This window comes from Eleutherodactylus coqui, chromosome 6, assembly GCF_035609145.1.
Source record: "Eleutherodactylus coqui strain aEleCoq1 chromosome 6, aEleCoq1.hap1, whole genome shotgun sequence".
NCBI lineage: Eukaryota > Metazoa > Chordata > Amphibia > Anura > Eleutherodactylidae > Eleutherodactylus > Eleutherodactylus coqui.
This window is the reverse complement of record NC_089842.1, coordinates 14,797,149-14,809,676: the sequence shown is the minus strand read 5'-3', so window position 1 is coordinate 14,809,676 and position 12,528 is coordinate 14,797,149. Positions and strand designations below refer to the sequence as shown.

At 47.6% G+C, this 12,528-nt stretch overlaps 1 protein-coding gene across 5 annotated transcripts in view; it reads right to left on the bottom strand.

Annotated features, from left to right (window-relative positions):
* Positions 1 to 12,528, bottom strand: part of ARHGEF10L (Rho guanine nucleotide exchange factor 10 like) — a 93,463-nt gene that overhangs the window by 66,108 nt on the left and 14,827 nt on the right. For 2 of the 5 annotated variants that reach the window (XM_066606343.1, XM_066606347.1), the window contains exon 1: positions 286 to 319. The exons of the other annotated variants lie outside the window; for them this stretch is intronic. In XM_066606343.1, coding sequence (XP_066462440.1) covers positions 286 to 292 — 7 coding nt within the window. In that variant the 5' untranslated portion in view covers positions 293 to 319. Of the gene's footprint in view, positions 1 to 285; positions 320 to 12,528 lie in introns of those variants that run through there. 5 annotated transcript variants of the gene reach the window in all.

Below are 12,528 nucleotides of genomic sequence, written 5' to 3'. Positions count from 1 at the left end.
CCAGCACACCCTGAAGAGGGCGAGGTAGGTGAGGGCGAGAGGTGAGGGCGAGGCTCGGAGATTCCACATCTGTTTACAGCAGTTCAACAAAACAGAAAATACAGAATAAGAATAATAAAACAGGCGCAACCTGCTAACATCCAGTACTACAGAGTGACGTAAGCTACAGGGCGACTTGTACTGCGCTACCGGTGTCACTCCAAAGACTCGGCGCAGTCCTGCAATATTATACGCTTTGTCAAATAAACTCCGCCCCCATAAGAAGTTATCATTCTGCTGCAATACCCGGCATGCGGTTCCATCTCAGGCAGATCTGTAAATGATGAGAGTTGTGGTGATTAGATGGACGGTCTTGTCACCGGAGGCCCTATAAGTGGTTCTCCCCTTGGCCTATAAGAGGCTCTCGGAGGCTCCTTGTGTGTAGTGACCTCTTCTTCCGCTTGTAGAGCTTGTTGACCACTAGACGCCTCTACGACGCAGAGATTTTGCCCACAACCGGGTACTGCAGCCTCCGTAGTATTGGGGCGTGCCACACATCACCGCCTGTGGTGGAGCGTGTGATGGCAGTGAATGTTCCCACGTTGTGACTCACAGTTTGCAGAGACCGAGACCCGACACTCGTCAGACCTGCTGGGTTTCTTGTGACTGTCGGGTCGCAGCAAGTTGTGACGCATCACAAGACCATCTACTTACATTGCAGGCTTCCATCTCTGCCTGTGTGATGTACAGTATATTGGGGCCAAAGTCACCCTAACCTAAATCGAAGGACTTGGGCTGCAGGCGCACGGGCAACTGCTAATTCAATTTAATTTTTTGTATGATTTTTTTGCAATTCCATGCGATTCTGATTTCCAACCTTTTTGTATCCATTTTTCACAAGCGTGGGGGAAAAAAAGCATAAATGTAGCGCCATGCACTTATGGTTACATTTTTTCATGGCATCCATAATTTCAATGCGACTGCAATCCATTTATTATAATGCAACCGTTGAGTTGAATAAAGGATTTTCATTAGACTGGACTGACTGAGTACAAAAAAAAAAAAGCCCATGTGAATATTCTAACAAATCTGTTCTATTGCAATTTCTGGGTTTTTTTGGTCAGAAAATTGCAAAATTTGCCCATGTGTATCAGCCTGAGACTCCATGTCCACAGTTTGATTTGCGAAATCCGCGCGGGTGCCCCGCAAATCAGGCCACCCATAGGGAAACATAAGGGTCCGCAAATGGGTACTCCTTTTTTACTGACCTCGGAAGGCTGAGTCAACCTTGACCTGGCTACCATGCAGGGATTTGAACCCACAACCTTCAGGTTGTGAGCGAGAGCTTAGGACTGCATTCTGCTACTATAACACTCTGCGCCACACCTTTTGGTCCGGAAAACAAATCGGATTCCACACGAACGGCTTCCATTGAAGTCAATCAAAGCCGTCTAATCCTGGGCCCATCCGCAATTGAATTGTGGCCAGGCTGTGAATTCCACGGGAAAGCAGAAGTTTAAAAAAAAAAAAGGCCTGCACTTCTGCACGCATTTCACAGACCAGGAAATAGAAGACCCAGACAGGTAACGCAGTGTCCTCGGACGCAGGCAGGGTCGGATGCGGCTGCGAGCTCCTGCATGCAGAATCCGATCTGCCCGTGGACATTGGGCCAAAGGGCTTTTCCACACTGGCGAGGGCAATATTGGCCCGTAATTCACGGCCTGATACCGCAATCCTTCTGAAAACCCCTGGATGCGGAGCATTTTCACGTGGAAGCAGCCTCGCCTCCCTGCGGGCTGAAGGAATCTACCGGCGCAGCTGTCACAGCCACAACAGGGGATCGCAATCTTCTCCTATTGATTTCAATGTGTCGGGCGCTGCTGTTGCCGCCCCCGTTGAAAACAATGGGCGATATTGTAAATTTTTTTTTTTTATCGCAACTTGGCATGAATGAAAACATTGCAAATGAGAATGAAACCATTGAAACTCTCTCTCTCACATCGCGCAATTTTATCACCAGTGTGAGGCTGGACTGAGGGCTCATTCACACAGGTGTGTGTGTGTGTGTATATATATGTGTGTATATATATATATATATACACACACACGTGTAATACATACTGCTGAATCTCCATTGATTTGCATATCGGTATTCAGACCTGCATTTTTCAAGTGTGTAAAAAAATAAATAAACCCGCAGCATTTTCTATTTTTGGTCCGTATTATGGACCAAAATAGCCCATTGAAGTCAGTGGGATTGCGTAAATACACATGATGCCGCCAGACAGAGCCAAGCACTTAGACTCGGCTATCACCAGCTGTCCCACTGAAGTGAATAGAAAGGAGGTGCCCATGCCCGCCAGCCTCAGGATGTGCCAGGCTGCATTACTGTGGTGAGAAGACCCTTTACTTGGTGCACAAGGAGATGTAACCCGTAGGGTAAGGTCAACGTAGATTGGGAACGCCAACTTGTAGTTTATACGGCGCAGATTTTTCTGTGCGTGGATTTCGAAGTCGTGTACAGAAAAAAAAAACTTCTTGGTGCAGATTCAGCGCCGCGTCCACGTCGGACATTGAAAACGGCTATATCCATGTGCTGCCCCGTAGGTATACATGTCCATAGCCATAGATGCCGCCTCTGATGACCATGGTAGATCTCCGTGGTTTAGCCACCTAATTTGCCACTGATCCACGTGCGGATTTAGTCCTGTGAATGGGCAAAATCCACGTGTGGAATTTCCAATGCGACTCCGCGCTAAGAAACATGTCCCTTCTTAACGTGGATCTGCGTAGAATTGTCTTGGAAATTCCGCATGTGGATCCGTGGCAGAGATCCGCAGCCTAACTGTCAATTTTGGCCACGAGTTTAGAGGCAGAATCTGCTTGGGATTCCACGCTGTAAGGCTGCTGACCACTAGTAGGCGCACTGATTACACGTCCGAGTCACGTATGAAATATGTGAGAGGTACCGCAGTGCCAAGGTCAGTTTCGTAAACCGCGATGTGATTTATGATCTCCAGGGCCGACAGCCGCAGGACATCAAATCACGACTGCAGAACAGGTTTCAAGCAGCAGTTAACGAAACCGTGACTGCAGCTTTGGCTGTGACTGGAGTACAAGATCTCATCATTCAGTCGTGGAGAAGCCATGCGGAGGATTCCTAGTTACTCAGTGTTCTATGCGGAGTGACCCAGAAGGATGGCATGTAGGCCGGAACGAGACGGGGAGGTGTCAGAGAACGCTTGCTAAATATAGCCCAGTGAATCATGGGATTTCATGGACGCCAATGTCATCGTCCGGACTTGTTTTCTTATCGTCCTGTTCAGTCACTGGTGGAATAATGAAAATAGTTGTCCCTGTGCGTCAACCTGCCGGGCGGCCTGAAGTTGGACAATCAAGTTTTGCAGGAACTCATGGGTCCTGTTGGGGGGAACCTGACCGACGAGAAGCAGCGGGAGAGCGAGGAATCCGTGTCACCAAACTGTCACACCGTGTCCCAGAGAATATACAAGCGTGGGGGGGGGAAGGGGGGGGGGATTCCCCTTTAAATATACGAATACTTCATTGTTACATAAAGATCACATTATCAAGGAGAAGTTAAAGGGGTGCTACAATTCGGCCAAGATGGGAATACCGCTGAATATGAGGTAGCGGGTCTGATGGAAAGGGCCGAGCTTAGCTGCGCCGTACTGTTTCCATAACTCCTATAGAATTAAAGGGATATTTTGGGGAATGGGAATGGGGGCGTAGAACTCTACCGATCAGCTATTGATGACCTGTCCTGAGGGCTGGTCATGAATACTGCAAGGGGTTAAACGCCCAGAATACCCCTTAAAATGACCCCGGCCAATCAGCTGTTTGCTGAGCCGCTGTTTTGGTGTAGGAGGCAGGAAGTAGAAAGCTCCATACATGTGCAGTGGCCCGTCATGGTATTGCAGGCACTGCTCTCATTCACTTCAATGCACAATACACAGTTTTTTTGCTTCCAGCGCTGTAATACTAAACGGGCCTGGCAAACAGCTAATCAGTCAGGGTCCCAAGCAGTAGACCCTTGAAGATGAGCTATTAATGACCTATCCTGAGAACAGGTCATCAATACTTAATAGCTGAACAACCCCTTTAAAGATGATTACCAGGGGGTGGGTCTGTGACTACCTCTTAGACATGATATCTAGGCTGGTTGTCAGCAGTAATACATGATGTTACTGTAGTATAAGCAGATCTCATGTCTGATCACAATGTAATGTAACTGTACAGGTGACACGGGCAACAAAGCTGCACCCAGAGATCACAAATTTCGGGTGGAAATACCTTTTAATAAACACTGTTGGCTATACGGTGATGGATATCCGCTCTCCAGCTATTCAAAGCTGTATTCTATTGGGCCAAGACCATAAGGACACATGATAAGTCTATGAGTCAGGTCAATGACCAACAACTAGCAGCCATCCAATGGTATAGCTGTAATTAATATTATTACACCCCACCATCCCCATTACAAAAGAAATAATCCCTACAAGAACAATTTAAATACCTCAACGCAACCAATATAACAAATGGTTTCTCCACGTTCATCACAAGACGGACCTTTTAATGACCCCTGCTCAGAATTATTCCCCTCACATAGAATCCCCCATAAGGGCGCACATTTGTAGATCGGATGCCGTGTAAATACACTGGCGCTCGTGTAATAGCACCGTAAGTCATGAGAGGCGTCTACAAAGTTAGGAGCACAGATCACTGCCTTGTACAAACAAGGAAAGGGATACAAACATCCAGAGATACAGCTGGAAGCAGTTCACAGGTTCAGAGTTACAGGAACTCCGGCGACATAACCTGACGGAGACATGAAGCTCACCGGGTGCCACCGGATTCCAGAGGAGGCAGGTAGTCAAAAATTCTTCAGTGACTGAAACGGACATGCAGGAAGATCTGGTGGCAGCGGGCACTGAGGGTTCTGTTGGCACAGTAAGGGCTCCCACACACTTGCGATTGCGTTTTTTGTTAACGCGATTGTCAATGGGACTTTCTAATGTTAAAAACACAATGCACCAAAAACGAAGTTGCATGTGTTACGTTTTTTTACAATAGAAAGTCCTATTGACAATCGCGTTAACAAAAAACGCAATCGCAAGTGTGTGGGAGCCCCAAGGCATATACTAAACGCTGCAGGTCTCCATGCCTGAACTTCAAGACGTCACCTCCACTGGCCCAAAATAGAAGATAGTCGCCTCCAGTATAATCAGAGCCATATAACAAGGCCACAGGGGTTTGGGGATTGTGTTCTGTGGAGCGATGGAACAAAACTGGAACTCTTCAGGCCTCTGGGTCAGCGGATCGTCTGGAGGAGTAAGGATGAAGCAGATGCTGAAAAGAACCTCCAGCCTACAGTGAAGCATGGCGGCGGCTCAGTGAGGCTACAGTGAAGCATGGTGGCGGCTCGGTGAGGCTACAGTGAAGCATGGCGGCGGCTCGGTGATGCTACAGTGAAGCATGGCGGCGGCGGCTCGGTGATGCTACAGTGAAGCATGGCGGCGGCTCGTTGAGGCTATCGTGAAGCATAGCGGCTGGGGGAGGCTACAGTGAAGCATGGCGGAGACTTGGCGAGGCTACAGTGAAGCATGGCGGCGGCTCGGTGAGGCTACAGTGAAGCATGGCGGCGGCTCGTTGAGGCTATCGTGAAGCATGGCGGCGGCTGGGGAAGGCTACAGAGAAGCATGGCGGCGGCTGGGGAAGGCTACAGTGAATCATGGCGGAGACTTGGCGAGGCTCTGGGCCTGCTTTGTTTCCTCTGGCGCTGAAAACCCGCAGCTCAAGGAGGGCAAGATGGATTCAATGAAGTATCAGGAAATCCTAGGAAGAAGCTGAAGCTTGGGAGTCATTGGACCTTCCAGCAGGACAGCGATCCCAAGCAGACCTCATAGTCCACCAAGGCGGCTGCAGTACACAAATCTGAGAATATTAGTGAGCTGGAGGCCATGAGGACCGGGGTAAGACTCCTCAGGACCGCTGTCAGGAGCCGCTGTCTGGCCGTACATCACATCTGCAGCCGGTCAGAACAGCAAAAGGTGCCCTACTATGTACTAAAGCCGCTCAGCATGGGGGAAATAATCCTGAGACTGCGAGAGTCAGTGAAAGTGACATTTTGTGAACAATGTGGAGAAACGCCTGTTATATTAGTTGTTTTGGGCGATTTAAATTGTTCTTGTTTTATGCAAACAGCTGAAAGTTTGTAAATTTAGCCAATAAGCCGAATTTGTAATGAGGGGAAATAATTTTGATTGCGACTGTAGCTTTCACAGCAGAAGTCACCCAGCTTTTCCAAGGTCCTAAATGACACCTCTATAGTAATCCTCCTGCACATACATGTAATTCAGCAGGTTGCCCCTTCAGAGTCCCTGTCGGAGCTGTGGCAGCAGGGATAGCGGGTGTCCTCCAGATTCCCAGTAATAGATATAACAAGCTATCTTAAAGGGGCTGTCCCTATTAGACCCCCTCCTTCCAGCTTACAGTCAACCAAGCAATCAGCTATGGGGTAAATGTATGGATGACCGCATAAACCATGACCGCACCAAGCCACGATTTGGCTGCTCCCCATATCGAGTGCGTCTGCACAGGGACAGAGGTTCTCCAGTTGGGACAGCACCTTTAAGAGGTCAATTGCAGAATGCTATGTCCTAATTATACAGAATGTACTTGTCATCTGTGTAAAGTAATAATTAGAGAAAATTAACCAGCAAATTAAAATAACAGATCATCCTAATTGCAGACCTCACCCCAACCTACCCGCCTGCGTTCCTGGGTTACACTGCCTGTCATTATACCAGGAGGATCCTGATGGGGATTGTCATTCTGGAAGACTCACCTGCAAAGAATTACTGCAGCAAAAAAGTGAGGTAAACTTCAGAGGCGCCAGAGCCGGCCATAAAGTACACTAATCAGCCATAACATTAGAATCGCCCGGCGTTGGTCCCTGTCTGACCCATCAAAGTTCAGACTCCACAAAACTTCTGAAGTGTCCTGTGATATCTGGACTACTGTCAGCAGCAGAACCCTTAAAGGGAACCTGTCATCTAAACCTATAACACCACTCTATAAGCCCCGCTAACTCCTCCGAAGTAACTGGGCGACCTCTTCTGTATTGCATACTCAGGGCATCTCCTGCGGCACCAGATTGTAAGATCTTGTATGTTATAGCAAGATCTCGTGTCCTCACAGAAGAAAAGCACCATTTAGGGCAGATACTGAGAATTACACCCAGCAGATGGGTCAGAGAAGCACAAAGAAACGAGCAACACTGAGAACTGTACAGATAGCGGTCGGCCAAGGAAACGTAGTGTAGCAGAAGAGACGCATCATGATTACTTCCCTTTGGAAGGCTTACCAGGAGCACCATCAGCTCAGAACTGGCTGACAACGTGGGGCCCAGGTAAACCCATCTACTGTCAGAGAAGTCTAGTCAGATGTGGTCTTCATGGAAGAACTGCAACCAAGAAGCCTTAAACACAGAAACAAGGCCAAGCGACTCACCTATGTCAAAAAGTGTAGGAACTGGGGTGCAAAAATATTGTGAAATATTTGACTTGTAACAGAAGGCAGTTTGTTTGGTGAAGGGCTAAAGAGTGCTACAATAATGAGTGTCTGCAGGCGGCAGTGAAGCATGGTGGAGAGCGGTACAATAATGGGTGTCTGCAGGCAGCAGTGAAGCATGGTGGAGAGCGGTACAATAATGAGTGTCTGCAGGCAGCAGTGAAGCATGGTAAAGACCGGTACGATAACGAGTGTCTGCAGGTGGCAGTGAAGCATGGTGGAGAGCGGTACAATAACGAGTGTCTGCAGGTGGCAGTGAAGCATGGTGGAGAGCGGTACAATAATGTGTGTCTGCAGGCAGCAGAGACGCATGATGGAGAGTGGTACAATGAGTGTCTGCAGGCAGCAGTGAAGCATGGTGGAGAGTGGTACAATAATGTGTCTGCAGGCAGCAGTGAAGCATGGTGGAGAGCTGTACAATAATGAGTGTCTGCAGGCAGCTGTGAAGCATGGTGGAGAGCGGTACAATAATGAGTGTCTGCAGGCAGCAGTGAAGCATGGTGAAGGCTCCTTGCAAATGGAGTAGGGGATTTGGTCAGGATTAAGGGTGTTCTCAATGCTGAGAAATACAGGCAGATACTTACCCATCATGTAATACCATCAGGGAGGAGTCCAAATTTATTCTTCGGCAGGAAAACAATCCCAAATATGCAGCCAATGTCATTAAGAACTATCTTCAGCGTAAAGAAGAACAAAAAGTCGTGGAAGTGATGATTTGACCCTCACAAAGCCCGGATCTCACATCATCCAGTCTGTCTGGGATTACATGAAGCGAGCCGACATCCCCAGAAGACCTGTCCTTAGTTCTCCAAGATGTCTGGAACAACCTCCCTGCTGAGTTTTTTCAAAAACTACAGTCTTGGCCAAAAGTTTTAAGACGGACACAAGTTTTGGTTTTCAAAAAGTTTGCCACTTCAGTGCTTTTAGATCTTTTAGTAATTTCTTTCTACGGTTACTGAGGTACAATTATAAGTATTTCATGTGTCTTTTATGACAAACACATTTAAGTAAAGACTCAACATTTACTTTGTGGACCCAAAGGTCAATGCTTTGTTCATTGAGCTGCTTCTTGTGACTTGGGGCTCCATCATGATGTAAAAATCATTGTTCATCACCAAACGGCTCCTGGAGGGTCCGGAGAAGTTGCCCTTGGAGGTTTAGATCCCATTCTTTCTTCATGGCGGTGGTCTTAGACTGCGAGTGAGCCCGCTACCTTGTATGAGAAGCAACCCCGCACATGGATGGTCTCAGGATACACTACTGTCGGCATGACACAGGGCTCATGGTAGCGCTCGCCTCTTCTTCTTTGGACAATCATTCTTCCAGATGTCCCAAACAGTCTAAAGGGGCATCATCAGAGAAAATAATTCCCCTGGTCCTCTGCAGTCCAGTCTCCGTACTTCCTGCAGAATGCCAGTCTGTTATTGATGTTTTTGTTGGGGAGATGTGGCGTCTTTTGTTGCAGTAGGGGCAGACGACACAGGAATCGGGGTACAATGGTAGGTTTACAAAAATATAGATTTTATTCATATTAACAAATAAACTTGGAGATGAAGCTGCTGCAGAAGCTTCTGTTAATAGATAAGCAATATGCGGTTAGACACCCTAACTGACTATAACGAAGAATATGATTAACGCTACCATGAGTGGGGGATGGTAACAATCTGTTCTACAGTTGAAGGGTGTTGCTGATCTTTGTGATGTATCACACGCAGTAGGACCACCAATAGCCGTCGCCACACAAGTGTTGTCCAATAACTTGTCCACAACTGGTGGATGAATGTGCTCCTCTGGTGTCGGCTGGAGCTCGCGTATTTCAACTGGCAGGCCAGCGTTTAAGTCACTACCTGTGTGCACACGTCGGGCCTTTTCCAGAGGGCCAGCCTCACTTACATCGTGTTCAGTACCATAATGTAGGCGATGCGTCTTTGGACGTCTGTTGGAGGTACTCTGATTCACAGAGCTGCAGGACGGTGTGAATCCTTTGTAGCGGTCTCTCTAGCTGTAGTCCCTGTAGCTTTGTTCTCTCTGTGACATCAGTTCTGATGTGCTATGGTGCTGCACTTCTTAATCACCGGCTGCCCCCTTTCTTGCGCCACTGTCCTCTCTAACACAGATTCTCCAGCGCACATCCTCTATGGCTCCCCAAGCCGACTCCTCACTACTTTGCCGTCTCTTTCTCCCAACAATGCAGTCTCTCTTACGGCTCAGGCCAGTAGAGTTCCCCCTTATACCATCCAAATTACATAACCATAGGAACCATAACGGAGCTCCTTGCAGCAAGAACTCGAACCTGGGCTCCCTTCTTAAATTTTGTTGCCCTTCTTGACACCAGGTCAGCTTCCAAAATCCTTTGCCTCACTGTGCGCACAGATGCACTGACCGCTGCTTGCTGCCAATCCTGAGCAAGCTTCACTGCTGTGAACTTATTCCATAGTTGAATCCTCTTTAGGAAATGGTCCTGGCACTCGCTGGACTTTCTTGGGATCCCTGAAGCCGCCTTCACAGCAAGTGAACCTCTATTTTTGAAGTGGGGTTTTTCGTGATAAAGTTAATTTTCATGGCAAGGAATGACTGTGCAGTGTGTGTGTATATATATATATATATATATATATAATATAAATAATGTGTGTGTGTATATTATATTTATATATATATATATATATATATATATTATACAGGACAGGAGCAGTGGTACTGTGCGCTGCTGAAATCTCTTCTAATAAGTTCCAGGCAGTACAGTCAGTAATGTCGCTGCCGTCTCATTCTCCACATTTATTAATATCCCTTGCTCCATGACATCACCCCTGCCTGCCAATGCTGCTCTGTCATAGATGCCACGGAAATGACATATAACATGTATGGCACTGCCTGCACCCTCCTGGCTCAGAGTTCATGCTGTGTCTCTCAGGGTGCAGCAGACTAGTCGGCCCCGCCGCTCGCCCAGCCAGTTACTGACTAACGTTCCCAATTTAGAAACACCTCGTGGTAAGGTCTGCGGCTGGGGAGATCACCGGCTTCATGTCCCAGCACATGTAGAAGCTCTAACTTGCTTCTTCCCACCAGACCGGAGATGTAACCATTCCTTATAAAAACGATACAATTTATTTGACATTTGGTTCCAGAACAGAATGTCCAATAAACATGCTGATTCCAAATCGTTATTCTGTGGCGTATGATCAGAAAACGATATTTACTGCGATGCGAACGGTTCCTTGGCTCACCCCTTGGGGATGTTTCTAGGGCAACATTAAACTCATTAGGAGCCTATTATTGAACGCGGACGGGTGAGAGAACTTGCAGTCTCAACCAGAAGTCTGACCGAGGTCAGATCATTAAATAGTTAAAACTACAACTGTTTTGTCTATTCTCAACTTAAATGGGCATTCTGGGACTTTTATCCCTTGTAGTAGTGATAACCTAGCCTCAGGATAATAGCTGATCAGCAGCCACTCGGGACCCCCAACGATCTCAGCCCCCATACTTAGATGTTGACAGCTTTGTTCTCACTGTGGTCGGAGCTGAAAGTGTAATATAAGGCATAGCTATCATTGATTTCGATGGGAGTTGTGCCTTCTATTACACTTCCGGCTCCAACTGCAATGCTAATGAAGCTGGCTTGGACACAATAGGCGCAAAGCCTGGAATCAGTGGTGGACCTCTGCCAATCAACGATTGATGACCGTCTTGAGGATAGGTCATCAGTAGTAAAAGCCTCACTTGGACAAGGTCCATGGACCATTGGTCCTCGTGAAAAAACATCCATGTGCTGTGTGTGAATTACCACGGAAAGCACATGGACCCAAATACGCTAGTGTGTCACTGCCACACAACATGAACTCCTATGTGTTACTGTTGCATCATGTAACCACGCCGCTGCGGTTAGAGAGTCACTGGGGAGTCACTACTTCCCTTCCTATCTCTTGTATTATTTTTCTGTCACTTTTACTTTGTGTTCTGCGACTTGTGTAACACGGGAAGGTTAACCCTAAAGACCCTGGGATCAAACACAGTAATGTGCGATGCATAGAAGATATCACACCCATATACTGCTAGTTATATGCAATTACAAAACCCCAAAATCCCAGTTACTGACACAAGTATTTGAGTGCATCTCCCTATGATGCTCTCGATTTGGGTCATTAGAGCAATCGGACCGGAAACGGGCCTAAATCACAGAAACTTACACTAAACCCAGCGCGTACGTAAATAGTGTCCTCATGCCGCGGCCATACCTCCGTGTTGGCAGGTAGCGTAGAATAACAGAAGACCGCAGGAGTGCAGGGATGAGCAGCAGTAGGAGGATCTTCTCTGCAGTGCTGGGTCTGTTCTCCAGGGGGCGGTATTGGTGGTCCCTCTGTACTCAGTACTCTGCACCCCTGAGGCAGGGACCAGTGGAGGCAGGTTCTACCAGTCTCCAGTTTTCCCCTTTCCTGGCAACACTATGTATACATTTCTATAGTATCTACACCCATGAGAAGCAGCCGGTTACGCCAGTCTACCGCTATCGCGGCACCGATCAACTGTATGTATACACTGAATGACCCCTTATTAGAGCCCCACCTAGTGGCAACTTCTTTGGCCTTAAGATCCATAGCAATTCATCCTGTTGTAGATTCGACTAGATGCTGAAATCGTTCTGCAGGAATATCGGCCCCTGCGGACAGCACGCTGCAACAGAAATCTGGATCCATCGGACAGGTGATGTTTTTCCGCTGCTCAGTGATACAAGTTTTGTGCTCTTTTTCCCTGCAGTATCACCTTTCTTTTAGGCACAATAGCACTGGAACTGGTCGTCTGTTGTTATAGGCCATCCGTGCGGAGGAACGGCGATTCGTGTGTTTAGACATGCTAGTTGGAGCTCCAGCATTGTATTTGTCTGTTCCTGGATGTGCAGCGCCTGTTGGTCAGAACGATTCCTGACATCCTCCTCCGACCCCTTTTGGTGACGAGTTGTTT